The sequence below is a fragment of the Lithobates pipiens genome, unplaced genomic scaffold (genome assembly GCF_037356315.1).
Source record: "Lithobates pipiens isolate NorthernLeopardFrog02 unplaced genomic scaffold, aLitPip1_a1.2 Scaffold_19, whole genome shotgun sequence".
Taxonomy (NCBI): Eukaryota; Metazoa; Chordata; class Amphibia; order Anura; family Ranidae; genus Lithobates; species Lithobates pipiens.
The window spans coordinates 225,387,826-225,414,032 of NW_027507764.1; the positions used below are offsets into that span (position 1 = coordinate 225,387,826).

The following is a 26,207-nucleotide window of genomic DNA, read 5'->3' on the forward strand; positions in this document are numbered from 1 at the left end:
ATGTTTAAATGTAAGAAATTTTCTGTATCACTTATGAAGGCTGCTTTCACACTGGAGCGGGCAGGCGTTGATGGTAAAACGCAAGTTTTAGTGGCTCTTTACCATCATTTTAGCGGTGCTATTTGGCTGCTAGTGGGGCACATATAACCCAGCTAGCGGCCAAGGAAGAGGTTAAATGCGCCCATGAAGCACTGCTGCCAAATCGCATTGCATGCGCTTCGGCAGTGGTGCCCATTAATATCAATGGGCAGGAGTGGTGGAGGAGCGGTATACACCACTCCAAACGTGCTGCTTGCAGGACTTTTTTTTAAGATCCTACCAGCGCATCGCCTCAGTGTGAAAGCACTCTGTCTTTCACACAGACTGCAGGGGAGCCATTTTGCAGGCACTTTACAGGCGCTATTTTTAGCCCAAAAGCGCCTGAAAAATGCCCCAGTGGGAAAGGTGTGTAAGATCAAGGGGGATTAAAAAATAAAAATAAAAAAATAAAAAAGGAAAAAAAATAAAAAAATAAAATAAAATCGGCCTAACATATCGGCCCAAAAAAATCGGCATCATATATCGGCTATCGGCCGCCATGATTTCTAAATATCGGCATCGGCCAGAGAAAAACCCATATCGGTCGACCTCTATACTTAACTAGTACTTGATACTTGAAACCTGAAGGTCAAAGTGCCACATTAGAGTACAAATGTGGTTTTATTTCAACTTTACAATGAGAGCAATAACCAATGCGTTTTTAAGGCCACACATCACCCATTGGGATGGCGCTTCATTGGGGCTTAATAGGACAACTCACCAATGCCCAGCAGCTAAACTGTACTGAGTTTCATTACAGAGTTTAAATAAGAGTTTGTGTTCATACCAGCACATTCTATATCTTTCTAAGCCCTGTTGAAGGAGGCAGTGTTTGCCCCTGAAATACGTTGGATATGGGAAGTGTGTTACTGGCAGGATCACCAGGTGAAAATAAATGCCCAACTTTTCCAAATCCTGACAAATATAATATATTGTTGCACCTGACCCCTGTGCTAAGATATCTAAGTACTGATTTAAAGGTGTAAAGACCTGAGAACTCCCCAAACCAGCTGCAAACAGATGCTCTATGCCTGCTGCCAGCATTTTCCCTTCTCAACTGAAACTACAGATAGTGGGTACTCTTCTGCAGCGGTTGCTGGCTTAAATGAAGAAAACAGCACAGGTTAAAAAACCTGTGCAATTCTGTAGACACCAATACAACAATTACCTTTGAGCCACTTCTTTACCTGGGACCAGATTTGGAGCTTTACAAAGTCACAGTGTGCAAATCAGAACAGGCTCATGTGGTCATATAGCAGCACACAAATCCAGCACAAATCTTGCAAGCTTAGTATATCTAAGCCCCTGTACACACGGTCGGAGATTTCGACAACCAAATCCGTCGGATTTTGTCCATCGGATTTTGTCCGTTGGATCTTGTCCGAAACACGGTCGGACTAAGTTGTCGAAAAATCTGATCATTCAGAACGTGATGACGTAATTTTGTTGCGATGGGACTACATTCAGGCTAGTAGCCAATAGCTTTGATGTAGGAATTTGATCTGAGCATGCGTGGCACTTGGCCCGATCAAAATTCTCTACACATGATCGGAGTATGTCCTATTGGACCAGTTGGTCGGGAAATATTTCCAACATGTTGGAAAATTGGGTCCGACGGAATCAGTCCGATGCATACCACACACAGTCGGATTATCCGACAACACAGTTCGATAGGACACATTCTGACGGATTCTCCGACCGTGTGTACAAGGGCTTAGAAAGGCACTATGTATACATTCAACTAGAAGACACAAACAAAAGTGCACCAAATTGCAGAGAACAACATTTATTAAAGTGTATAAAAATAGTGGACATTTTCACAATGACACTGATGCAGAGTAGAGGACCGTTTTCATTTTGAGACACCTTGGGAATCATGAGATACAGAGGGAATATGTGTGATAGGTCTGCCTTTATTGTGAATATGTACCGTATATACTCGAGTATAAGCCGAGATTTTCAGCCTCTTTTTTGAGGCTGAAAGTGCCCCCCTCGGCTTATACTCGAGTCATCGCTGTCTGCCTGCTCGATCAGCGTGTCGAGCAGACAGACAGCGGACATTCTACCCTTCAAACGCCGCGCCTCCGCCTCCGCCTTCGCCTGTGATAGGCGGAACACTGAATTTCCCAGCAGCCTGTGTTCCGCCTATCACGGACATCGTCTCATCCTCGTACTACGGACGAGGATGAGACGATGTCCGTGATAGGCGGAACACAGGCTGCTGGGAAATTCAGTGTTCCGCCTATCACAGGCGAAGGCGGAGGCGCGGCTTTTGAATTTTAGAATGGCCGCCGAGGCGCCGACGAAGAGCGGCGATCCTGGCAAGGCACGGGACGGAGGCAAGGCAAGGCACGGCACGGGACGGGACGGAGGCAAGGCACGACACGGGACGGAGGCAAGGCACGGCACGGGACGGAGGCAAGGAGGCAAGGCACGGCACGGGACGGAGGCAAGGAGGCAAGGCACGGGACGGAGGCTCGGGACACAGGCTCGGGACACAGGTAGGCTGGACACACACACACACACACACACACACACACACACACACACACACACACACGGACACACACACACAGGGATGGATGGATGGATGGAGACACACACACACAGGGATGGATGGATGGAGACACACACACACAGGGATGGATGGATGGATGGAGACACGCACACACAGGGATGGATGGATGGATGGACACACACACACACAGGGATGGATGGATGGATGGACACACACACACACAGGGATGGATGGATGGATTGACACACACACACACAGGGATGGATGGACGGACACACAGGGATGGACGGACACACAGGGATGGACGGACACACAGGGATGGACGGACACACACACAGGGATGGACAGGCATGTCTCACCCTCGGCTTATACACGAGTCAATAAGTTTGCCAGTTTTTTTGGGGGTAAATTGGGGGCCTCGGCTTATATTCAGGTCGGCCTATACTCGAGTATATACGGTAAGTGCATTGTTTCTATAGGATGTATTTAGTAAGTTATGTGGTACACAATCTGGTGCTATTTGTTTTGTGCTTGCACCCATTACTTGACCCATAGTTTATACCTTCAGCCCAAAGCCCACTTCTACCACTGCCTTTTAGAAAACAGAGGTGCCCTATTACAGAGATTCTATTACATGGTGACAGGTTACTGAGATGCTACGCAGTTACAGATATACTGCTTAGTCTACTAGCCAGGGAGAGAAACTAAAGGTTGCTCAGTAACAGAAAAGACTGCCAAGAGACTGCCCAGTTGCAGTTTAATTGCAAAACCTGAACAGGAAGGAAGCTGTTACGTGCCATTAAAGCTTATTGTAAAATGAATCTCTTCCTTTTATATCAGGGTAACAAAAACATATAGGACTACTAGGCAACATCACGGGGTACCACTGCCTCTTAGGTATTTAAGAGCTGTCAGACAACGGGAGCCTTTGTCAGGACTGGAAGTTTTTTTTTTTTCACTTTTTAGGTCGGCAGTAGTGGCGGGCATCATGAGTGGCAATGGATCTACACTGGGGGGGGGGGGGAGGGAATTTTTTTAAATGTTTGATTTTTTTAATAAGGGATTTGTCAAAAACATGTTATGTTGTGTTTTTATTTACTTTTTATACTTTTTTGGTGAATGAGTAGGGGTACTATGTACTAGAGCTGCACGATTAATCGTTAAAAAAACGCGATCTCGATTCACCCCCCCTTATGATCTCATCTGCTGAGAGTAGGCGATTCTTTCATATAAACAAATCGAGAGATTATCCGCTGACTCAACTGTCAAAAGAAAGCATCCTGGGCAATCTGCCAAGTGTAGAACTTGAAACATTGTAACTAACGCTTACTTCTTAGATCAAAGGGAAAGAACTTCTTGTGTAAACAAATAATCTGGGCAGTCTGCCAAGCTTTCAACCACCTGTAAATGCAGGAAGTTTAACCACTTAAAGTAAGTCTAAATCTTTTTCTGACACTTCTTTCTTAAGTTAAAATCAATATTTTTTGCTAGAAAATTACTTGGAACCCCCAAACGTTTTATATATATTTATCAGAGACCCTAGGGAATAAAATGGCAATTGCTGCAATATTTTATGTCACACTGTATTTGCCCAGCAGTCTTTCAAATGCAATTTTTGGGTAAAAAATACACTTCAATAAATAATAATAAAAAAAAAAACAGTTTAGCACAATTTTTTTGGTTTTAATGTGAAAGATGATACGCCGCGAGAATCGTGATCTATCTTCTAAGCAAAAAAATCGTGATTCTCATTTTAGCCAGAATCGCGCAGCTCTACTATGTACCCCTATTTATTCACATGACGGGGTGGGATCTGGGGGACAGCTTGTTAAAGGGGGCTTCCAGGTTTCGATAAGCCCCCTGCTTGCAGACCCTCAAAACCATCAGCCAGGATTGTGGGGAAGAGGTGCTTGTCCCCATCAACATGGGAACAAGGTGCTTTGAGGGGGTAGAATCCCTCTGCCCCAAAGCACCCCCCAATGTTGAGGGCATGTGGCCTGGTATGGTTCAGGAGGGAAGTCACTTGCTCATCCCCTCGCCCTTTCCTGATCTGCTGGGCTGCATGCTAGAATAAGAGTCTGGTATGGATTTCGGGGGGGGGGGGGGGGACCCACACCAAAATTTAATTCTTACCAGACCCGAAAGGCCTGGTATTGATGGGGGGCCCCACTCTTAAAAAAAAATAATTAATTGGCGGCATTCTTTTCTGTTCACACACTAGTCGCACACAAGTGGCGTGTATATCATGCATCTGCAAATTTTGAGGGTTTACATTGAAGTCTATGGCCATTAAATTGAATAAAAGCTGGACCAGTAGTGCAGAAACTTTAGTGCTGTGACTTTAAGTCACACAAATATGAACGATATTCATTGGGAAACATGGGGTGCGACTTGTCATGTGACTCTGGGGTCCAAAGTCATTGACAAGTCGCACAACTGTGATTGGAGCCTTACAGACCCTTCTATATGTGAGGTCAAATGGAAATGCAGATTATTTGTCTGTGTATGTTTGCCATGTGTACTATGCAATTCCATCATTCATAGGTTCCAGTTGGACCAAAAAATCTGTTCCATGGGTTGTTACAGTACTGAGCCTTGATGCCTAAATTTGACAGCAAGCATGTTTAGACTGCAGGGAGATACTGCTTCTTCTGTATGATATTAAGACATTTTATTTGGTTATCTAAATCTATATAATATGGCGTATATGTGCAAACAGAAATTATTCATCTTTATTGGTGTTTTGTGTTTAGTAGCCATGTGGTTATAATATTATTTATTTATTTATTTTTTATAAATCTTTTTATTGGAATTTTAGGAGCAATAGGTTTATTACATAGCCCAAACGATGAAACACATGCAGAGGAGTTCACTTGTGCCGACTTATAATCTACTACAAAAAAGTGAAAAACACAACTTAGCTCACATACTGATCCATATCATTAATGTTGAAGATATCAGAGCATCTCCCCAGTTCTGGGTTCACCTGAAATCATTTGTTGTTTACTTGCACATATATAATAAGGCTATGGCTTCACATTTATTTACACACACTGTCTTAAAAATAGCTTGACACATGACATTAACAATCCACCATCAAATGTAAAAAAAATGGCTTATGGGTGTACTGTTCTTCCATGCATTCCTTTGTCAACACGGTTCCATTATGCATGACAGTTGTTTATTTACTGTGCACATGCCATACCAGCTGTGCTTGCCATGCTTGTTTTGCAGTCCTTTTTGACTGCCAAAAAAGCAAAGTAGCAGTACTAAATGTACCAAAGGTTAAATTTGGTTTAAAAAATGTATTTCTGTTCTTTAGCATAGTGTCATCCATGTGTTATCTCTAACTGCACATGTACCCTTGTATATACAGTATAAGTATATTCTCAAATCAGTTAATATTGGCACCATCATCTTAGCTTTGCTTGTTTCAACAAAACAAGTGCACAATGGCTCGATAACCGTGTTGTGGAGAAGGTAGGCATGGTTAGAAGGGGTTACTTAATTTAGGGCCTAGGTTCAAATTTGGAGTATCATCATGAGTTAAAGGTTAAAGTTGGGATTGGGTTTTTGTGGTTTAAAGGGTAAGGAAGTATTTAAAGGCATAGTTAACTTTTATTTAAAAAAACTTCCTATGAAGATAGGTGTGTGTAGATATGCAGTTATTGACCAAAGATGAATAATGGCCTTGCTATAAGTGTAGGCCATTTACTTACTCCATGAAGCCTGACTGGAAAGTGCCCAGGACATTGCTAAGGAAGGCCCAGCTGTTCACCTCCACCATCAGAGGAGTGAGCTCTGAAATTCTGAGCTCAGAGCTACTGTATCAGGGGAGAGAAAGTTCATATGAGGGGGTTTACATCTCCCCCTGATGCAATAGCTCTTACCTTAGTGTTTGAGAGATCACTCCTGTGATGATAAAGGTGAGCTGTAACAGCTGGGTCTCTCTTAGAAAAATCCTTAGCAATGTCCTGGAAATTTATCAGCCAGGGTTCATAATTTACCTAAATTGTCTAAACCTAATGCAAGGGCAATATATGGCTTTAGTCAAAGCTGAACAGTTTTTTTTTGTTACCTACCGGAACCCCTTATCTGTATAGGTAGTTATTTGGTAAAGGTGAACTAAACCTTTAAACAGAGTTTCCTTGCTCTTTTCCCCTTATTCCCCTAAGCATATGTAGACCGCTCTACACCCAAATGTTTATACTGTATCTACTAGACCTCAGCACCAAGGTCCACAGCAATGTTCACATTCATCACTAGCTTTTTTGCCTATGGCCTCAGTTGGGGGCTCTAGGTAAGTAGATTTGGAAGGGGGCTAAATCTACTAAGGGAAGTAGGGGGGAAAGGGCAAGGAAACTTTATTTAAAGTGAACCTGTTGCAAAATTAATGGTATGAAAAAAGTACCTTTGTAAAGAAGAGATATTACACTTTCCTGTCCCACTGTTCTGTCACAAGAGCTACCTTGTCAAAATCTCCAACCACGTCAAAACACCAGCAGCGTATACACTACGGTACACAATATAATGAGTGGACATTGTTAGTCCACCCGCTAGTAACCCACAACATGGCTGTCTCCAAGGAGGCAACAACTTTTTTACTCCTTACCCGGTGTTCTGTCAAAACAGGCAACTTTTCATGTACCGTAGTATATTTGCTGCCGGGGGTTCTGTGAAAACAGCCAAATCATCGAAATCTGAAATTACTGCTGCTGGAGAGTCACCGGAAGTGACGTGGTTGGAGATTTTGATGAGTTGGCTCTTTTGACAGAACACAACCATTAGCCCTTGTGCACAAGGTCAGAGATTCCGACGGAATGTGTCCGATCAGACCGTATTGTCGGATAATCCGACTGTGTGTGGTCTCCATAGGACTGTTTCCGTCGGAATATCCGACGGACCAAGTTTTCCAACTTGTCTATAAAATTTTCCGACAACATGCTCCAATCGGACATACTCCGATCATGTGTAGCCTACTCCGACGGACAAAGTGCCACGCATGCTCAGATCAAATTCCTAGACCAAAGCTATTGGCTACTAGCCTGAACGTAGTCCTGTCGTAACGAAATAACGTCATCACGTTATGTACAATCGGATTTTCCGACAACTTTGTCTGACCGTGTGTATGCAACAGTTTCAGACAAAATTCGTCGGACAAAATCCATCGGACAAAATCCAACGGATTTGCTTGTCAGAATGTACGACCGTGTGTACAAGGGCTTAATCTTTGCTCTCTTCATTCCTTTTTACCTGACCTGAAGTGTTAGATTCCTAGTTCCCTGCTTAGCACTGTGGTTTCTTCCACCTGTCTCTACATCACTACTTTGTAGTATAATGTAGGGGCTAGCAGAAGGAACTACAGCTGCCAGTGGGAGACCAGGAATCTGACACTTATGGACAGGTAAGTATATATTTTGTTCTTTACAGGAAAACATTCTTTTCTCTACATTTGCATTGGGTGATTGTTCTGGTGCAAATGACAATGACAGAATCTGCTGATTAAGGCACCTTTCACACAGGCTTTCCGATAAGGTCAGTTTTTTAGGTGGACTTGATCAGTACGCTCCATGCACATCTATGGAGCGGCGGATGTCAGTGGTGACATGTCCCATCCGATCCTGTCCGTGAAATCCAGATGGATTGAAAATAGGGTTTGGAGAATCAGATTGGATAGGATCAGATGAAAACAGACAGACGGCCCTTTTATCGGATCTCCATAAGGGACAGTGGAGCTTTGACAGGACCATCTCTGCACAGTGGGTGGACACGGATCTGTCTTCTGCCTGCTACGTGGGGATCAACGGAGCGATCCCTGCTGAGCAAAGCAGAGTCGGGGCACGGACAAGCTTGTGTGAAAGGGGCCTAATGCCATTGTTTTTGCCACTTATGAGTGGTTAGCTGTGGCCGTAGAGCCCTGTACACTTCAATGACAGGTTGGCGATGACTGTAATCATCCATGGCTATTTGTACAGCCAGCAATCATCAATGTTCAAGTGTTGAATTTAAGTATTACAGTTAAAGCCTCACCCCAGGGAATGATTTATCTCTCCTCATGCAGTGCGGGCACAGCATGGATCAAGGATTAACTGCTAGGTTTTTCTAGAGGTGAGCACAAAGTTCATACTCACCTGATCCGCCGATCCTCTGCAAAACGACACTCCCCCCGCGGTGACATCAGGAAACAGTCCATTTTCAAGACTGCTGGAGTGCATGGGTGCCAGATCGGTCTTGTGTGGGTAGGAATTAGCAGGTCAGTTAAGTATATCTCCGTTGTCCTCTCCACTAGAACAAAACGAGCAGTTAACCCGCGCAGTGGGGGCACAGCCCCACTTCATGGGGAAAAAATGTTTTTACTGAAGTCAAAAATATTTTTCATTAAAATACCAAACATGTTTTACTCAACCTGCAGTGGTATTGCACAGAATGGCTCCAATCCTCCTCTTCTCAGGTCCCCTGGAGGCACTCCTGGCTCCTCCTCTTCTTTGTGTGCGAGGGCTTTCACACTACAGCGTTGCGCTGGCAGGACATCAGGGAAAAGTCCTGCCAGCAGCTTCTTTGGAGCGGTGAAGGAGCGGTGTGTTTACCGTTCCTCCACCTCTGCTCCCCATTGAAATCAATGGGGCAGCACTGTAATACCGCCAGCAAAACGCTGCTATTGCGGTGTATTGCTGGCGGTTTTAACCCTTTCTTGGCCACTAGCGGGGGGTAAAAGCGCCCCGCTAGCGGCCGAAATGCGATGCAAATCCGGCAGTAAAACGCCACTAAAAATAGCGGCGTTTTACCGCTGACGCTATGGGCGGTGTGGTGTGAAATGGGTCTTAGTGTGTTAAAAGTTAAGTTTGGATGAAGTTAAGGATTAAAAGATAAAGTCAAGAGTTTTGTCAGAATTAGGTTAAGGGTTATGTGTCCTCACTGGAAGTTTTCTCCTTTCAACCATAAGTCCCCTTGCACGCAGGCCTCATCATTTACTGATATTTACTTGGGAACTTGCGACGCCCGTGTGCAAGGGGCCAAAAATTGTATGTAAAGACCTGAGTAATGTTGCGTATAGGCGAGGTGCGTAAACGTATAGAAAAGCATTGACAAGTAAAATTCTTCTTCAGTGCCAGTATTGTAATATACTCATTTATACTTTCGTAAACATGCTTATAGAGGGGTAAACGTGTATGCCAAGTAAATTACTGCACACAAATTAAATATTTTCGATTTTTGTTTTACTGCTCTGTACTCAACGCTGTATTACTGATCTTTACTCAGCGGTGTGAAATTTCCCATAGACAACAATGCATTTCATTTCAGATCAGTAAAAAACTCAGCATTTTTTACTCCCATGTGTAAGAGGCCTTACATTTGGATTTTCAATAGATTTTGGACAGCACTAGAGAAATTGGATTGCTACATTATCCAAAACTAGAAAATTAGATTAGGTTTTAGATACATTTAAAAAAAGATTGTATGTTAATCCAGTAACAGGACAGGGTAGATCTGCAGGTACAATACATCTTGCAGCAGCAACAGTGTATGACACTGCCATGTAACACAAGTATAGCCATGCTGCATACAAAATCACAAACTTGTATTACTGGTAACGATACCCCATACAGGACAATACATTGTAGGTGCTGCTCCATCAGAAAACAAGTCTGAATAGAACTTATTTTCCAAAAATGTTTATTTTACCAGAATGAATATAGTATTGACAGGGTGCCAGGCTACCGTGTCGCACAGTGGAATTCATGTGTAATTTTAGTGATTGGCCACTAGATGGAGTAAATGAAAAGATTCATATATGGGAACCTAAGAGAATAAAAACATGAGAGCTGCCACTGCCAGCTTGTTTTCAGAGTTGCATGCTCCCTTACTGCTATCCATAAGTTTGCTGCGCTACTTAATACATTGCTGATCTAGAATTGGTATGTAGGGTAGGAGCCCCAGCTTTACAATTACAAACTGCTACATTTTTGTGGGTCTACTTAGAAAATCAATAAAAGAAAGAGCCAGTCCAAGCAATGCACCCAGTGTTTGGGGTGCCTCATTCCACAATGACCATCAAGCAACCACATGTTCGACTGACCGTTTATCACAATAAATGAATAAGCCACAGTGTTTGGATGATCCTTAGTAGGGGACAGGAGTGCACTACCTTCCAATGTACCTTGTTCAACTATCCACCTGAATATAGCCTCACACTCCATTTAAAGGCACAAGCATACAAATAAATCCATTAATATAAAGACACTACTACATTCCAAAGCAATGGCAGATTATACGGACATGTTCAGTATCAATAGTCTGTAAATGCAGTGCAATGTAGCATTACCTGATTGGCTTTTGACCTCCAGTCTTCCAGTGAAGGGGATAGCAAGAGGGTGATTTAACCTCCCTGGCGGTATGATTATTTCGGATTTTAGGTGCTAAAAGCGGTACCATTATTTTGCATGAAAATTTGGCGTTTTATATTGTAGTCCTGTAATTCTTAGGAATAACTCTCTTAAATCTGTCCAAACCAGAGTCTAGCAGACATCCCTAGTATAATAAAGTTTGAAAAATGAAATCATAAATTATAATATGATAAATAATTATAAATAATTGTACCAAATAATAATATAACAATAATAAAAATTATTCAATAATGTAATCAAATCAAAAACACTGAAATTTGCTCAGCTGCAGAATTGTCACTGTCATTACTTTTCAGTATTTGATGACGGATCTCCCCACAAATCGCTATCGTTCAATTCTGCGAGTGATTCTAATTTATTATCGCTGTTTTCTAGCTGGTCTAAAACCATTTTTGATGTAAAAGGACAGTTTTGGTTGCTATGGACAATCTCCAGTTTCCAGGCATAAAGAACAGTTTTTATTATATAAAACTGCATGCAGGACACTGGGCAGACCACTAGGGACAAAGGGGATGTGAAATATTTACATACAGCAATGTAATCTGTAAGATTACATTATACTGTATGTTTACTGTTTGTTTCACTTTTTGAATTTGGCGCCGATCTCCGTCCCCGTGCATCGCAACGCTTGCAGGGAACGGAGATCGGCGATGTGATAGATCGAGCGAGACACGGCTCGCTCGTACAGCGGGGAGACAACGCGGGATCCGAGGGAGAAGGTAAGTAAACCTCCTCCTGGATCCAGCGAGGCGGTCCCGAGTCTGGCTCGGGGTTACCGCTTTTGGTATGAAAATTCCACCCCGAGCCAGACTCGGGAATACCGCCAGGGGGGTTAAAGACCAATTCCAGTACTTCACAGTTGATGCATTTAAACATACACTGTATTGTTAAAAGTATTGGGACACCTACCTACCTACACGCACATGAACTTTAACGTTATCCCAGTCTTAGTCCGTAGGGTTCAATATTAAGTTGGCCCATCCTTTGCAGCTATAACAACTCTTCTAGGAAGGCTGTTCACAAGGTTTAGGCATGTGTCTATGGGAATGTTTGACCATTCTTCCAGGAGCAAATTTGTGAGGTCAGGAATCAGTGGCGTCGGGAGAGGGGCTGAGGGGGCCTGGAGCCCCAAGTGGGTCCCCAAAAAGCTCCAGGTCTCAGGCATGTACAATTCTATTATTAATCCCCGAGCGGGGACTGATCTGACCCTGAGCCAAGTGACATAGCAGGTCCTGCCTTCTGGAGCCTGCAGGGCCTATGATGGATGTCCCACTGGTCCAATGTGACGTCCATCATAGGCGCTCCAGGCTCCAGAAGGCGGGAATTACAATGCGGCTGCCGCGCCGCGCTGCTGGGAGAAGATCCTCTTCTGTCCTGTCCTATCATGGCTCTGGCTCTGGCTGCCTGGAGTGCGTGCTGTCTATTGTCTACTCTACTGTGATGCAGGAGGAGGTCACGTCAGTGTATGTCAGGTAGGTCAGTGTATGTCAGAGAGGTGAGTGTGTGTTAGGTAGGTCAGTGTGTGTCAGGCAGGTCAGTGTATGTCAGGTATGTCAGGTAGGTCAGTGTATATGTCAGGTAGGTCAGTGTATGTCAGGTAGGTCAGTGTGTGTCAGGTAGGTCAGTGTATGTCAGGTAGGTCAGTGCGTGTCAGGTAGGTCAGTGTGTTTCAGGTAGGTCAGTGCACCTCAGGTAGGTCAGTGCGCATCATGAGGGTAACACCCCTCCCTGGTGCCGAGCTCGACTTTGGCTGAAGCCCCTGATCTTTTTGCCACCTAGCAACGTCCCTATCAGGCACTGATGTGGAGAAGGCCTGGCTCGCTGTCTCTGCACAAATTCATCCCAAAGATGTTCTATGGGATTGAGGTCAGGATAGGTACAGGCCAGTCAAGTTCCTCATCCCCAAACTTGCTCACCCATGTCTTTATGGACCTTGCTTTGTGCACTGGTGCGCAGTCATGTTGAAACAGGAAGAAACCATCCCCAAACTGTTCCCACAAAGTCGGGAGCATGAAGTTGTCCACAATGTTTCGGTATCCTGACGCCTTAAGCGTTCTCTTCACTGGAACTAAGGGGCCAAGCCCAATCCCTGAAACAACCCCACATCATAATCCTCCCTCCACTAAATGATTTCGACCAGTGCATAAAACAAGGTCCATAAAGGCATGGATGAGCAAGTTTGGGGTGGAGGAACTTGACTGGCCTGCACAGAGTCCTGAGAAATGAGAAAGATTGCTGCTCTAGGCAGCCAATCCACCAAAAAGGAAAAAAGGAAGAGCTGGGTGCTAGCTCCGACCCTCAATGATGGTCATGTAGACCAAGTGGGAAAAATTTGTTGCACACCAACATCCATTCAACAGGTTTATTGAAAGACTGCCACTAGGACTAAAACAACGGACCAAGGGGTGACGACGTTTTACACATACATTGTGCTTCTTAAAAAATAGGAACTTGACTGGCCTGCACCTCAACCTGATAGAACACCTTTGGGATGAATTAGAGTGGAGACTGTGAGCCAGGCCTCCTCGTCCACATTAGTGCCTGACCTCACAAATGCATTTCTGGAAGAATGGTCAAACATTCCCAAAAGTTAAAAGCGTCTGCAAAGCTGCGCTGCTCAAGCACTTTGCAGGTCCTTCGGTGGCGCTGCCCATTGATTTCAATGGGCAGGGGCACTTTAGGAGCGGTGTATACACCGCTGCTAATGCACCTCAAAGGACTTTTTTTAACGTCCCGCAAGCGCACCGCTCCAGTATTAAAGCACTCGGGCTTTCACACTGGAGTGACAGGAGAGGCGCTTTGCAGGTGCTATTTTTAGTGCTATAGCGCCTGTAAAGTGCCTCAGTGTGAAAGTGGCTTTACTATTCTCTTTTCCTCTTTCAATCTACAGCCAGCTATGATTTTCTTGTAAAAAATAACAACTGTGTACAGAACATAAAAAGTTATTGGTTTATTGCTTTTCTGACCTGTTTCTATTTTTAGTTCAACACAAGGACTTATCTTGGTATTAGACCCCCCCCCCCCCATTTATAACTTTAACCCCAACAGCCTCCGCCAGTCATTGCTAGAATAAATTAGCGATTTTCGACTTGCATATAACAGATGTTCACTTTGCTTACTATGGCAGTTATTTGAATAGTTTTACTGCCCTCTGCTGTCAAAACAGGGTAGCAGTTATGTAGCACCAACTACATTATTTACAGTATATGTTTGTCATATGATCGTTAAAGATTACCTTCTATGAAAATGGAGGGTCCACTCAAAGTCACCAACCTCAAAGTCAAATCGCATGCAAAGTTGATTTAAAAATAAATCTTTTGTTAAAAAAAAAAGCTTACCTTGGCCCAAGCTTCCCATTATTATTAATATTATTATTATTATTATAATACAGGATTTATATAGCACCAACAGTTTGCGTAGCACTTTACAACATGAGGGCAGACAGTACACTTACAATGCAAATCAATACAGGATGGATCAGAGGACACTGCTCGTTAGAGCTTACAATCTAGAAGGGAGGGTCAAGTGGAAACAAAAGGTAATAACTGTGGGGGATGAGCTGATGGAGAAAATGAAAATACAGTTGTTAGGTGTGGGTAGGGTAGGCTTCTTTGAAGAGAGGGGTTTTCAGGGATTGTCTAAAAGCTAATATAGTAGGAGATAAGCGGACAGATAGGGGTAGGGCATAGGATTGGAGAGGCTTTGGAAAAGTCCTGAAGGCAAGCATGGGAGGAGTAGTCGAGGGAGGTGATGAGGGATAGGGGTAAGGCATAGGATTGGAGAGGCTTTGGAAAAGTCCGGAAGGCAAGCATGAGAGGAGGTGTCGAGGGAGGTGATGAGGGATAGGGGTAGGGCATAGGATTGGAGAGGCTTTGGAAAAGTCCTGAAGGCGAGCATAGGAGGAAGTGACGAGGGAGCTAGAGAGCAGGAGGTCTTGAGAGGAACGAAGAGAACGAGTAAGTTGGTATTTAGAGACTAGGCTAGTGATGTAGCTGGGGGGCGAAATTGTGGATGGCTTTGTACGTAGTTGTTAGTATTTTGAATGTAATTCTTAGGCCGAGCGGAAGCCAGTGGAGGGAAGGTGGATGAGTCTTGTAGCAGCATTCATGATGGATTGAAGAGGTAATAAACTAGTATGTAGAGGTAAGCCAATGAGAAGGGAGTTGCAATAGTTGAGGCGAGAGATGACCAGTGAGTGAATTAAGAGCTTTGTTGTGTCATTGGGGGACCCCAACAGAGAAAATAAAAGGAGAGGAGGAAGTAGAGTTGTAAGAAACACTAAAGGTGTGTTTTTTTTTATTTTTATTAAATCACTTGTCAAAAAGTGTGGTTTCATTTACTATTTGCATTTTGTTTGTGAATGAGTAAGGGTACTGTGTACCCACAAGGGGGCATTATCTGGAAGGGGGCTTTTATGTAAGGGTCTGGTATGGAATTTTGGGGGACCCAACATCATTATATTTTGTTTTTGATTTTTACATGGGGTCCCCCTTGACATTCATATCTCATCAAGGATAAGGGTCTGGTATGGAATTTTAGGGGAGACCCATTCTGCTTTTTTTCTGCATTGAGTCACCCATCAACATCTCTACCAGTCCTTGCCTAGGGTATGGTTTTCGTAAAGATGAAGGGAATCCCCAGCCACTTTGAATGCAAACAAAAGGAAGCAGCTAAATCTGTCATTTACTGGCAAATTAAACTGTATTTTTACCTTTGTAAATTATGTTTTTCTGCAGTAGTTTATATACATTGTACAGATGCACCACTTCACAGGTTGGTTAAGGGCATCCCCAAGGGTTTTTTTTTTGCAAATACTTATTGGACATACCCTGGCTCAATGTTCATAGTACAGATAAAAGCAAACAGCAGAATAACAATCTACAATTAAACAACACCAGCCTATTAATTTAGAATTTTTAATGTTTCACTTTAAATATTATTAAAATTGCTGCTCCCCATCAAAATGAAACATGTTTTTGCTTTGATACATGCCTACATGCCTATTATGCTGGACTTTTCGACATGTTCCCCGGGGTAGTTCCTAGTTACTCATTTGCTTGTCACTTATATGTCTATTATGCTGGACTTTTCGACATCAAAGGTCCGACAGAATGAATCTGTCGGACAATTCTATCATGTGTGGACTTCATTGTACCTTTTCTGTCGAAAAATAAGACGGACTTTAGATTTAGAACATGATTCAAATCTTTCCAATGGACTCGAGTCCAGTCAAAAAATCAGTTCGCCTGTATGCTAGTCCGATGGACAAAAACCGATGCTAGGGCAGCTATTGGCTACTGGCTATGAACTTCCTTATTCTACTCCGGTCGTACGTCATCACGGTCTAATCTGTTGGACGGTGTGATTGTGAGTGACCAAGTCCGTTTGTTTGGAAAGTCTGTCGGAACTCTGACGAAAGTCCATCGGGAAGACCGTCGAATCTAGGCTGTGTCAGGTCACCTGAGACCAGGTGACAGATGCACTCCGTAGGAGTCGGAAGTGCACCGCTAGGTAGTGGACCTTAGGACTGACTGCTGCGGATTGTACCCAGGGAGATTCAGGACACACTGGATCACTAACACAGATCTCAGTAGGAGCTAGAGCATAGATTCCCCAGGGCGCGGAGTCTAATAGCCAGCAGGTGTTCACCAGAGCCTCCAGTGGTGAGGATGGACTTGGCTGCAGTCTGGGTCCAGGTCACGGCCCCTAGGGTCTCACAGCTCACACTAACAGTAGACTACAGGAGAAGGAAGCAGCAGGCTAGAACAACAAGAATAGTAAGGGGATAAAGCAGAGGTCAGGGCAACTAGCAGACAGGAACTACAGAGTACACGCCAAAGGTTCAGGGTCACAGGCAGACAGGGATGGTCAGGGACATGCCAAAAGGTCAAGGTCACAAGCAGACAGGAATCGTTGAGAACACGCCAAGGTCGGTAACAGTGACAAACGAAGAGCACACGGCAAGCAGGAAACAGGAAGCCAAACACACAATGAATACACAATGGTTGATAATATAGGGTTCCCTGATAGGGCCTGGGTTGGAGCTATGCTTAGAGGAGAGGTTATAAAAAACCACCAGGTGGAAGTGGCTGGCCTCTTAGTCAGAACACATGAGGGGAGGTAAGCAACCAGAGGAAGATCACTGCATAACCATGACAGGCTGCTGGAAAGTCCGGTGGTGTGTGCGCGGCATAAGCCTACAAAACGGTCATTACTGGATTGTAAAAATGTGCTCCTATTCACTTCAAGGGGCTTGGATTCAGCACCTGAACTTCAGTAAAGTCTGTCAAACTCGCCTTGAATTGAACCCAGACACCTTTGCTTCATCCCTAGTGCTGCCATTACCGATGAAACAGTCCTCACTTGAGAAAGCTATGTACTATGTAATAGAAAAGATTTGGTCCAAACCACTTAATGACACCCGAAAAGAGTAGGCACCTCATCCCCTGCTATGTATCAACTTTGCATAGCTAGGAGGGGGGAGAGAGAAAGGGGGGAAGAAAAGGGGGATTTTTCAATGGTGCTAAATATAATGAAACTTCAACAGAAAATACTAAAAATTCATAATAATTTATTGATGTACATTAAAAGACACTATGGCATCACATGTAATACACAAGAATAAAGAAAGCAGTATAAGCATTGCTAGTCAACAGGAGGAATCCCAGAGGGTAACAGATGACAGGCTGACAGCACTTGTTCCCAACATGTTTCGCAATAAGCTTCCTCAGGGGAAATGTGCAACTAACAATAGATTTAATAAAGAGTTTTTTAGTATACAACAGGCAAAATATATTACAAAGTACATATCAATACAGGATGAAAAAATACATATAATGACCTCAGTGTGTGAGATCTAAAAATGGCGCTTACCGCCTATCGCGAACAATTTGTTTTCAAGCATCCACTAATGTGGCCATTTTCCCAGGCAAAGTGAATTTAAAGTAATTCTACAGTCTGTGTGTTTTTTTACCTTAATGCTATCCCTTCATTAAGGTAAAAAACATCTCATTAATCCCCCCCCAACACTTACCTGAGTTCTCTATTCTCTATTGATCCAGCACTGTGCCCCGGCTGCAGGTCTTCTCTCCCCTCGTCCTGCTCTCACAGACTTCACTGAGAGCAGAAGGAGCCAATGGCAATGGCACTGGAGTCAGATCCAGTGAGGAGTGAGAGGGGGGCTGGATCGAGCCGCACAGTTCAGTCTGGGAGCGTGCCTGCACGTATGCCCCCATAGCACGCAGCTTGCCATGGAGGCACATACAGATTGTGTTGAAATTGTGTTGTGTTTATTGACTAGGTGTCATAAACAAACTCAAACCATTTTACCCTCTTTAAAACAATCACAATTATTGGTAGTCAGTGGCACACTGACATTATCCGGTTTAACCAATTTCAAATCTAAACTCCCTTCTAGGCTATTTTTTAGTTTTTAGTGCTGTCACACTTTGAATGACAATTACTCAGCCATGCAACCTTGTACCCAAATAAATTTTATACACTTTTTTTTCAGACGGATATATCATTCTTTTGGTGATATTTAACCGCTTACTGTCCACCGGCTGTTATATGACGGCCAGGCAGCACGGCTCTCATTCTGGGAGGGCATCTTATGACATCCTCCCATTTAAACAGGGAATGCGCATGATCGTGCGAGCGCATTCCTGTTCCTTCAGTGGCGGTGTGTCACGGAGACACCGCTCGCCACCGAGGGGGAGAACAGCCATTAGGCATAGCTGTTTACCACGTGATTGGCCGTGATGAAGTCACGGCTGATCACAGGTGGTACCGCCCCACTTTGCACGGCGCATGAGCACTGTCGGGAGCCCGCTGCGCGTGCACGTTGCTGGCGGTGTGTTCCCGGGAACACTGCTTGTCACCGACAGTGGTAAACAGCCATTGGCCGGCGGCTGTTTACCACAGGATCAACGAGATGTTACCGGGTTCTCCTCCTCACACACGGATTATACATTGGGGTGTTTGCTTTCCAAACCGAGTACCTGTCACAGTCCATCAGAGTACCCGAGTACCTGTCACAGTCCATATGAGTACTTGAGTACCTGTCACTGTTCATCTGAGTACCCGAGTACCTGTCACAGTCCATATGAGTACGGAGTACCCGAATATCAGTCACCAGCCCATCAGAGTACCTGAGTACCTGTCACCAGGCCATCAGAGTACCCGAGTACCTGTCACCAGGCCATCAGAGTACCCGAGTACCTGTCACCAGGCCATCAGAGTAACCGAGTACCTGTCACCAACCCATCAGAGTACCTGTCACCAGCCCATCAGAGTACCCAAGTACTTGTCACCAGCCCATCAGAGTACCCGAGTACTTGTCACCAGCCCATCAGAGTAAATGAGTACCTGTCACCAGCCCATCAGAGTACCTGAGTACCTGTCACCAGCCCATCAGAATACCCGAGTACCTGTCTGCAGCTCATCAAGTTATTAGAGTACCTGTCTCCAGCCCATCAGAGTACCCGATTACCTATTTGCAGCCTATACCTCATAGAATATACTTTGGGGTGTTTGCTTTCCAAAATGGGGTCATTTTGTGGGTAAATCCACTGGGCTGGTGCTGTACCTTCAAAATTGTGATGGGTAGAAATGAAATGAGATGTGTAATTTATACTCCTAGGTACTACTTCAATGTTGGTCCTCTGTATGTGGCCAGGCTGTGTAAAAGTATCACACATGTGGTATCATCATACTCGGGAAGAGTAGAAGAATGTGTTTTGGGGTGCCATTTTTGCTATATACATGCTATATGTTGGAAATATCTTATAAATTGACAACTTAAAAAAAATGCGTTTTCATTTTTTTCCAACGTTTTCCAAAAACGTATTGAAAAAAAATTAACAGTTCAAAAGACTCATTCTGCCTCATGGATTATATGTTGGGGTATTTGCTTTCCAAAATTGGGTAATTTTGTGGGCAATTCCATTGTCCTGGTGCTCCAGGGCCTTCAAAAATGTAATAGGTGGTTGAGAAATTATGTGTCATTTTTGCTTGTAGAACGCCTGAAAGTGCCACTTCAATGTTGGGCCTTTGTATGTGGCCAGGCTGTGTAAAAGTCTCACACATGTGGTATCGCTATACTCGGGAAGAGTAGCAGAATGTATTTTGGGGTGAAATTTGTTGTATGCATATGCTGTGTGTGAGAAATAACCTGATAATATGACAATTTTGTAAAAAAAATTAATAATAAAAAAAATCTTAATTTTGCAAAGGATTGTGGGGAAAAAATGACAACTTAAAAAAACTCACCATGCTACTTACTTAATACCTTGGAATGTCTACTTTCTAAAAAGAGGTCATTTGGGGGGTATTTATACTTTCCTGACTTGTTAGTGTCTGAAGAAATAAGATACACCTGATATACTGAAGGCCTGATCAGATGTGATCAATTTTCAGTGATTGGCACCATTGTTTGTAGATTCTATAGCTTTCACAAAGACCAAATAATATACACTAATCTGGGATATTTTTACCAAAGATATGTAGCAGTATAAATTTTAGCCAAAATTTATGAAGAAAAAATACTAATTAGCAAAATTTTATGACAGAAACAAAGAAAAAAGTATTTTTTTCACAAAATGTAAGTTTTTTTTAAAATTTATAGCACAAAAAATAAAAAATAAACGCTAGTGATTAAATACCACCAAAAGAAAGCTCTATTTATGTGAAAAAAAAGATGCAAGTTTCATATGGGTACAGTGTTGCATGACAATGTGTAATTGTCATTCAAACTGTAAGAGCGCTGAAAAGCTGAAAATTGGTCTGGGCAGAAAGGGGGTGTAAGTCCACTGTATTGAGGTGGTTCATCACAAATCATATACAAAGAAATACAGACAATTAAAAAAAAAAAAAAAAAAAACTTTTCTTAGTTTTTGTTATAGAATTTTGAACAAAAATTATCTTTCTTCATAAATTTAGGTTAATGTATTTGCTACATTTATTTGGTAAATATAACCCAAGTCAGTGTGTATTATTTAGTCTGTGTGAAAGTTATAGAGTCTACAAACAGTGGTACAGTATATATCAGGATTTCTCAACCAGGGTTCCAGAGGTTCCTAGGGGTTCCTTGAGCAATAAGAAATTTCTGCACCTCTGATAGGTTCCCAATGACATCATTGATCAATTTAGCTATCTGTAAGGGAGGAGTTCTTCTCAATAACTACAAGTGTAAGGAGCACTCTTCTCACTGACCATTTTGGTGGTCCCCAGGGGTTCTGCCGCAAATCAACATTGTGGTGCATGTATACCACCCACTGTTGTTTCCAGTGTTGTCAATGCACGCTGACAATCAATACTGTCAGTGCACATTGATACCCAATTCCTCCTTTGTAGTTCCAGCTCCTGTGAACTCAGAGGGAGCTGCCAGGAGTAGTGTAGAGAGTGGGAGGAGAAGAAGGAGGGGACCTCCAATGGCAGTGCTGATCACAGACTGTGGGAAGGAGCACGGGACTTGAGCACATAGCTGGATCAGGAGGTGAGATCTAATGGTGAGTCTGTGTAAGGCAGTAGTGTGATGCAGAGTCCTAGGGGGGGCAGAGAGACAGACATGGAGCACCAGCATAGTAGTGCTGTTTACAGTTGGTAGTGCTGTGATTGGACACAAAGATTACATGGTGCAGGATCATGTGATCCTCTGTGTCCGACAAACCAATCACCAGGCTCGCGGGTGCATGGTCTGTGAGCTGTGCGGAAGCCTCTGATGCAGGAGAATATACGGGTACGTCCAACCGCATCAGCACTGCTCCCATGAGGTCATATATATATATATTGGCCAGAAGTGAGATGGTTATTGTTCTTATCCTCCTCTAAATCTTCAAATTTATTTTTTTGTTTTGTTTCTCCTATCTGAATTCCTGTTAGATGATGGCAACTTTCTTTCTACATGGTCCCACTCTATATAGAAATGTAGTCATCCTCTCTTGATCCCTCCTGAGATGGAGTAGGTATTATGGACTATGGGATTTGTAGTATGCACTGAGCAGTACACATGACTACAACTAATGTGCACTGTTAATTCTAAACACATACAAGTGAGAGGAGAACAGAGAGATTCAGGAGTGTATGAAAGATGCTACGTGGAAACAGAAAAAACAAAGTCACAATTTCATGAAAAATAGATTATTTGACCATTAAGCAGTGGATGGGTACGAATTATTTTTGAAGAATAGGGATATTGTTTAGTGTCACTTTAACCAATTGCTGGCCTCACTATAGCAGCTTTACTGCTACAGGGCAGCCGCTCTGTGCAGAATCACGTATATATACACAATTCTGCACTTCCAGGTAGGGGGTGCGCTGATTCTACTGATCAGCGAGGAAACACACTGCATATGTAAACAACGCAGAGCTCCGTCCTGTCAGCGGGGTGTGCTGGATTTTGTTTTCCTGCAAAGCATATGAAAGTAAACACTAAGACTGGGTTCACACTAATGGAGCCGTGGGTCCCAGCAGGGGGTCCGGTGCATCCCTGTACACCAAATCAAGTGCAGGTTGTTGCCTGAATTCCCACCTGAAACAGAGCTAAAGACACACATGACCCTTGTCCAGTGCGGACTGTGGCCGCCCCTGAGATGTGTGAACCGGCTCCATTGAGAGCCAGTCACAGTTTCCTGTCATGCGAACTGGATGTGAATTGGATGTGGTAAACCACATCCAATTCACATCACTGGTTAGGCACGCAGTTAACCCTTTGATCGCCCTAGATGATCACCCCTTCCCAGCCAGTGTCATTAGTACAGTGACAGTGAATATTTTTAGCACTAAGGAATTATTTTTACACACACCTGCACTCACTTCAAAAAGTCTGAGAAATGAATGGGAACTTATTTTTTGTAAATCATCTTAAACACTATTGAACATTTTCAAAGTGACCTTAATTTTGGGCTACAGTGATAGGTTAAATGCAAGAATTTTTGCTTAAAACATTCAAATTTTCAATGTTTTCTGCTCAAGTCAATGCTTTGGTCGTGGCTTTAATAAAGGAGGCATTTTTTTATAATGGACTACACTCACCTTATATGACCAAAAAAATTTAAGAGAACCCTAATTTTTTCTTTTTTTTAAATTGTCTTGGTTATACAAAAATGTTCCTTTAGGAAGTCAGTTCCTTAAAAAAATATATAAACATATATAAATGACTCTACTCTTGCCACAGGCACTCAAAGTGGTTGTAAACCCACTTTGAAAAAAAAAAAAAAGACAAAGTTATAATGAGCTAGTATGCATAGGATACTAGCTCATTATGTAATACTTACCTAAGTTCGAAGCCCCCGCTGTGGTGCCCGTACACAGCACCTGCCGGCGACATCACTCCCAGGGGTTATTTCTGGGTATTGCAGCTCTGGCTCTGTGATTGGCCGGAGCCACTATGACATCACTCCCGCGCATTGCGCATGGGAGCCGGCAATAACAGCACACTCACTGCAGCAAAGTCACATACATGTCATTGCTTCAGTTTGCATCAGTGAGCATGTGCCAATGACGTTGGCACATGCAAATACAGGGGATATCTCCTAAACCGTGCAGGTTTAGGAGATATCCTGGGTAGCTACAGGTAAGCCCTATTATAGGCATACCTGTAGGAAAAAGTAAGGGTTTATAATCACTTTAAGTAATTATTAACTGAGATATGCCTGTGGAATTTGTATGAAACATATTGTATATTGCACCTGTAACTATCTTGAATCATAGAGGGGTGGTGGAAGTACTATGATTGAAGGAGAACATTGGTTAGAAATTGTCATGTTACTGCTTGACAACCTTTCATTTCTGCTGTGCACCAATATAATGTAGCTAATCTTTCTACCAAAGTCCAGCCTGTAAACCACTTCTTGCTTCGGCCGCATTTTGTTTTATACTAGTTTCCCTGTCACAAGAGTTTAAGTTGCACAGTAAGGTAAGTCATCCGCAAGTATATAAATGTACATTGTTACATTAAATAGATATTTTATAACATGCAACAATACTATTTTAAATAGATATAGCTGGAAAGCAAAATGATACGTTTGGCATTCTTTTTAGTTTACCTTTTCAATATTTGTTTCAGAAAAGAATCGTAAACTTTCCTCAAGTAGTGATACAGCAGAAAGAGAGAAAAAAGGAATTTTGGGGTTTTTTCGCAGCCACAAAAAAGGAAACAAGGTAAAATATGTATATTTGTATTAATTTAGCACGTTCCTTATATTTTCAGTTGTATGTTAAAACTGATTTCATCTGATAAAACACAAAGGGTGAAAAATCTGGTACAGCTCGGCATAGAAACCATTTTTTTTTTTGTTACACCCCTTTCACACCAGGGCGTTTTGCAGGCGCTATAGCGATAGAAATAGCGCCTGAAAAACGCCCCAAAGAAGCTGCACCATTGTGTGTAGTGTGAAAGCCCGAGGGCTTTCACACTACATCGGTGCATTGGCAGGACGTCAGAAAAAAGTCTTAAAGTTTAATTGAACAAGCTGAGGTTAGAAGCTGATTGGCTGACATGCACAGCTGCAGCAGATTTTGCACTCTCCAGTTTTAGTAAATCAACTCCAAAGAGGGAGACCTACTAAAACTGGTGCACACAGAATCTGGTGGAGTTGTGCATGGTAACCAATCAGCTAATAACTTCAGCTTTTTCACTTAAAATTTGACAATACAACCTGGAAGCTGATTGGTTACTATGCACAGCAGCACTAGATTCTGTGTGCACCACTTTTAATAAATCTTCCCCACAGAGAATACGTTATGTCCTTCTGAATAAACTGATTGTTAAAGACAATTTTTTTTCTCTTTGTTTGCATTAGGCAGACCAGGTTATTTTACATGAAAATTAATTTCAGATGAAATCAATATTCATTGTAGTCAGTTGCACATATAGAATTCACAGCAACACAGTAAGACCAGCTGAACTCGCACAATTTCAGTCCCGCATGTCAGTTCCGATTTTGGCTGTGGTTTCACAGATAACTGTGTGGGTTTCTGCACAGAGGTCAATGGAAATCACACCCTGAAATCGCAAAAAGTAGTACAGAAACTACTTTTTTTTTAATGGAAATTCCCTCAAGGGTTTTTTTTTTTTTTTTTAGCAGCAAGGAAGTATTTAGGCAAAAAACAATGATTTCTTTAAAAATAGTGTTTCTTTATTGTAGTTTTATTATCAAAAAGGAGATATAATGCATTAATGCATAGGAGTCATAAAAAGTTATTCTGGTGTTGACATAAAAAACACATATCTCGTCAACATGGAAAAACCACATATGAGTTCATCCTATGTATAGAAACAAACAGCTTTAAGAACATTTCACATGAAATCCCTACGCGTTTCGACCTATATGTAATGGTCTTCTTCAGGGGAGTTTATTCTATGCGAGAAAGAAAGTTTGAATTATATTATCTATAAATACATCATTTATTTTACATAATCATTTTATACTAGTTGTATCAAATTTAAGTGTGTATATTTACCACTTCTTGACGAGAGGACTACATTTCATAGTCAGGTGAATTGCTGTACTTCTAAAAGCATCTCCAGCCCAGGAGATCCCAGTGTGTTCTGGTGTATTCCCTCGCTCTCGATAGAGGCAGAGAGCCCCCACCTCCACACAACTTGCAAGGAGTCACCCCTTATAGGGCATAGGAGAATGTTGGGTTTTTTGGGGGAGGGGGAGGGAGAGCACATTGGCACCCTCAGTTGCTTTTGCGGCTCCTCACCGATTACAAAAAGTAGTTTCTATAGATTAGATAACACATAAATGTGTGTTGTTAGATCTGCACACCCCAATTCATTTAATTGAATGGAAATTCCCTCAAGGGTTTTTTTAGCAGTAAAAAATAAAAGTTTTTTACTACAATAAAGAAACACTATTTTTAAAGAAATCATTGTTGTTTGCCTAAATACCTCCTGGCTGCTAAAAAAAAAAACCCCTTGAGGGAATTTCCATTCAATTAAATGAATTGGGGTGCACAGCTCTAACAATTCACATTTATGTGTTATCTATTCTATAGAAACGACTTTTTGAAATCGGTGTGGAGCCACAAATGGAGCGTTGCACTGATTAGGACGGTGCCATTTCCGGCAATTGCCACTGATTTGACATGTCAAATCACATGTCAAAATGCACCAGTGTGAACCAGGGCTAAATTGTGATTGCCATTAGCATATTGTTGAATGCTACTTATGTGCTTCTTATCACAGAGAGATGATCATA

General features: G+C 42.7%; 1 protein-coding gene across 4 annotated transcripts in view; it reads left to right on the plus strand.

Moving 5' to 3' along the window:
• The window catches only part of COBL (cordon-bleu WH2 repeat protein), a 494,130-nt gene that overhangs the window by 216,316 nt on the left and 251,607 nt on the right, over positions 1–26,207 (plus strand). For all 4 annotated transcript variants that reach the window (XM_077491755.1, XM_077491756.1, XM_077491754.1 and 1 more), the window contains one exon: positions 24,068–24,162. In XM_077491755.1, the coding sequence (XP_077347881.1) occupies positions 24,068–24,162 (95 nt within the window). The remainder of the gene's footprint in view (positions 1–24,067; positions 24,163–26,207) is intronic.